At 32.5% G+C, this 4,432-nt stretch overlaps 1 protein-coding gene across 1 annotated transcript; it reads right to left on the reverse strand.

Annotated features, from left to right (window-relative positions):
* Window positions 1-230: 230 nt before the first annotated feature.
* Window positions 231-680, reverse strand: LOC111473723 (S-protein homolog 1-like). Its single transcript, XM_023119145.1, has 2 exons — window positions 459-680; window positions 231-368 (listed from the first exon to the last, which is right to left on the reverse strand). The coding sequence occupies exons 1-2, from the start codon at window positions 678-680 to the stop codon at window positions 231-233; spliced, it is 360 nt and encodes a 119-aa protein (XP_022974913.1).
* Between the last annotated feature and the right edge of the window lie 3,752 nt (window positions 681-4,432).

The raw sequence follows: 4,432 nt of genomic DNA on the forward strand, positions 1-4,432 counted from the left end.
ATTATTTTTTTAGTTTTAATATAAAAATGATATTACAATTTTGAAAACTTGTATTCATATACAAATTAAATTTTTTTTTCTTCATAATTTAAAATTTTGGAGAAAAACAATACACTTCATTATCAAATACATTTCAAATCAAAACAAAACAACAACCTTTTTGTGTTATCCCATTATTTTTCATTTGTTCCTAAAGCATAATTCCACCAAAAGGAGATAATAAAGCTTCTCTATCTTTTATAGATCCACTTGTGTATCAATTCATCAACATTAGCAAGAAAGTTTCTCAAGTAAATTCCATCATCTTTGGCCGTCCAAATACAAGTTCCTACAGTTCCATGTTTGCACCTATCACGGAGCCATAAGTGCTGCGTTTCAGGCCAAAAGCTTTCAAAAGAGACATATGCATGTGGCGTCTCCAATTTGCACTAATAGAGGGTTGTTCCCCAAAAGTTAACCTTGAAGTTCCATTGGTAATCATCTCCATGATTAAGCAAACGATGATACCCCAAGTCATCGTCTTTAGACTGACAATGCACAAGCAACCCAAGTTTGCTTAGCCCGTTAACCACATGAATGTAATATCTAGAAGGTCCTGGTGGTGGTAACGCGACCCTTGGAACCTCAGCCCCCACTAAAGCCACCGTGAAAAGAAAGAAAGCGACAATATTCTTTATCATTTCCTAATACACCTTTAGCTTAACTACCAATTTGTGTTGGACATGTGAATAAATATACATACTTATAGTACATGCAAGAAACTATGTAAATGCATGCTATGGTGGTTAAAAACTTAATGATTTAACTAATTTTGGTTATGCAACACAATTTAAGGTTAATTTTGGGATAATTTTAGAGATTTATTAGATTTTCAATAACAAAATTCCTCGAATAGATAATAGTTACTAGCCCAAGAATAATAAAGATTTGATTGATTTTTAAAACACTTTCATAAAATGGATAACAAAATCTGCATACTTTCCCGTAGAAAATATAAAATAGAGAAAGCAATTCATGAATTACATATGGTATAGCACTCAAGGTATTAAATTCCCGATTTATTTTTTTAAGTTGAACTTTCAAACTTTTTACGAGGACCTTAGAAATTTTAAGGTGATGTAGAACAAATAAGTTCAAAAAATTCTAGAACTATAGTTTCAAATAAGAATTGTCATCCATTAGGTCCAAAACGACTTGTCATCCCTTAGGTGATCCATCAATAGGAATATCCTACACCCCATATCTCATTAGTGGCATAAAGGGCACATCACACTTTTGGAAGTCCATAAACTTGAACTTAGTTCGTGAAGACTCCAACCAAACCTTGAAGTCATGACTTCCATCACTTCATTCTCATTATTGGTGGATTTTATCTCGCAAATTCCCAACTTAACCAAAACTCAATTGAGGTAATGGTTTGCTTGAGGGGTGTTTAATTCCTATAGGGATCGTCTTTGGTTGTATGAACAATATTGCTTTGGTCTACTTATGTGGTTTGTACCAAGGCATTTTCTATATTGTCTAGGCCTACTACGTGCTCTCCATGGAGGCATGCTTGCCATCTAGAATTATGGTCATAGGAGGCTGGGTCCAAGGTATTTTACCTTGTACTAGGTGATAAGGCAACCCTAATCCTCAGCCCAACGATCCAAGCTTTTGTTTTAACAAAGAACCCTTGAATAAAAGTAATTAACACCTCCTTATATGAAATTTGGATCAACCAAGAGATAAGATAGAATTAGATTACCTCTTACGATCAAAGATCTAGAAGCAAGATTTGGAACCTTGTTCTAAATTGAGTCACTCCACAATCTAACTTGATCAAGGCTTGATTGAATGGCTGGGGTGCAATTCTACCACAAGAATTGGTTGAAACTTAGAAATGACAAATATGATGCTCGAATTTCTAAGGGGAATGTCTTAATTTGAGATCCGAATTACATTCATCCACAAATCTAAATTTTACATAACATATTGTGGGTATTTATAGTCTCCCGACAAAAGACGTTTGTGGACGGAATTTATTCGAGACGTTTGTGGACGGAATTTATTCGAGACATTTGTGGATGGGATTTATTCCTGATCCCCTTTAATCTCCACAAAAGAATAAGTCAAATTGACCATGACTTTTACATAATTTTTTCTAACAAATGTTGATGTGCTTGAGTGGCTAATGCGACAGATTTGATTTGAAATCAATTGAGTTTTCTGCATGTAGGTTCGAATTCTGTTGTTGACATATTTTTTTTAATCGGATTTGTCCTTGATTCAGAAATAAAATGACGTATCAGCCACAACAAAAATACAATCTTTACCATTTTTAGTGTCCAGTAAACCAAGAACAAATTGTATAGATATATTAGTCCAAGGTTTGCTACAAAACTTTTGGATATCATGCTTCATCTTCAGCCAAAAGAAATGTTTATGCAGCATCTTATAAACTTTATTAATCCTCAGATGTCCCATTAAGGCACCACCATGTGCTTCTCTCCAAAGTAAATATTTTATAAAGCATTTAGGAATACAAAGCATAAAAAATTTATGAAACAAATAATAACCGTCCATTGCTTTTTTTTTTTTGCTTAGGAATACAAAGCATAAAAAATTTATGAAACAAATAATAACCGTCCATTGCTTTTTTTTTTTTGCAAGACAAGATGGATAAATAGTTCTCAAATCTTGGTCATCTTTATATAATTCGGTAATATACTCAAGTCCAAGAATTTTTGCACTAAGAGAAGTAAAGAGATCGTACCTTTTAGATAACACATCAGCTACCATATTACCTTGCTTATATTTGATGACATACAAAAATGTTTCAATAAATTCCACCCACTTTGCATGTCTTCGATTCAGTTTGCTTTGACCCTTCACATACTTTAAGCTTTCATGATCAAAATGGATCACCAATTCTCTAGGCCATAAGTAGTGTTGCCACACATGCCATATATGAACTAAAGCAAATAATTTTTTATCATAGGTAGCATATTTCAATGTTGGCCCATTTAGTTTTTCACTAAAATATATTAAGTGCTCTCCATCTTGAATTAAAACAACATTTATGCCCAAACCACATACATCACATTCAATTTCAATAGTTTTATTAAAGCTAGCCAAAACAAAGGATGGTTTGCTTAATTTCTTCCTAAGAAAATTGGATGCATTCTCTTGGATTTCTCCTCATTTAAAAACAACATTCAATATCAATAGTTCAGTTATGGTTCTAAAATCATTTATAAATATCTTATAGAGGTTAGCTAACTCATGAAAACTTCGAAATTTACGTGCACTTTTTTGTGTTGGCAAATCCATAATGAATTTAACTTTGTCTCTATCTAAAGCTACTCTACTTTTACCAACTATGAAGCCAATAGAGTGAACTTTTTCCATGCAAAAACTAGTCTTATTAAAATTAAATCTCTTTTTTGTGTAATCAAAACTAATTTAACATGCTCAAGCAAAATCTTCAAATAAATTATAATATTATCAATATAAACAACAACATGTTTTCATATATTTTCTCAAAATATTATATATTAAGCGCATGGGTGTACTAGGAACATTAGTTAACCTAAAAAGCATAACAAGCCATTCATACAATCCAAACTTAATATTGAGAGTTGTTTTCCATTCATCTCCTAGCATTCTAATTTGATTATATTCAAATTTCAAGATAATTTTTATAACTAGACACGAATCATGCAATAAATTAAGCATATCGTCTAACCTAGGAATAGGATGTCGATACTTTACCATGATTTTGTTGATGACTTTATTATTCATGCATATGCACCAAGTTTCATCTTTCTTTGGCACCAATAAGTCTCGTATAGAACATGGTCTCAAACTTTCCCATACATAGCCCTTCTCCATGAGCTCCTCCACTTGCCTTCAAATTTATTTTGTCTCGGTTTAATTGACTCGATAAGCTGGCTTATAAGAAATGACAGTCCTTAGAATGAAATCTATTTTATGTTCAGTACCTCTAATGGGAGGTATTTCTTTATCTTGAAACATTTCTTCAAATTCCTGTAAAAGAGATTGAAAAACACCCGGCAAAGCCAAGTTGTTATAGTTAGAGACCAAAAATCCTCCATTGTACATAAGTACAAAAATCGATTTTTGTGAAAACCTTCTCACATCTCCAACTGTAGCCAAATAACTCTTTCTCTCTTCCTTTTTTCATCAATTTCATCCCTTTTTTCATTCTTCTTTTTTTCTCTTTGATTTTTCTCTATTTTTTCACTCAACTCTTGTTTTTCTTTCCTCCAACTTTAATTGATCAGCAAATACATCTGCAGAACTCAAAGGTAAACGAATAGTTTTTCTACCATATTTTACAAAAGAATACCTATTCAAATAGCCATCATATATAACCCTCCTATCAAAATGCCACGGTCGGCCAAGCAATATATCTCCAACTTGCATTGGT

Source organism: Cucurbita maxima, unplaced genomic scaffold, assembly GCF_002738345.1.
Source record: "Cucurbita maxima cultivar Rimu unplaced genomic scaffold, Cmax_1.0 Cma_Scf00149, whole genome shotgun sequence".
In the NCBI taxonomy this organism is placed as follows: domain Eukaryota; kingdom Viridiplantae; phylum Streptophyta; class Magnoliopsida; order Cucurbitales; family Cucurbitaceae; genus Cucurbita; species Cucurbita maxima.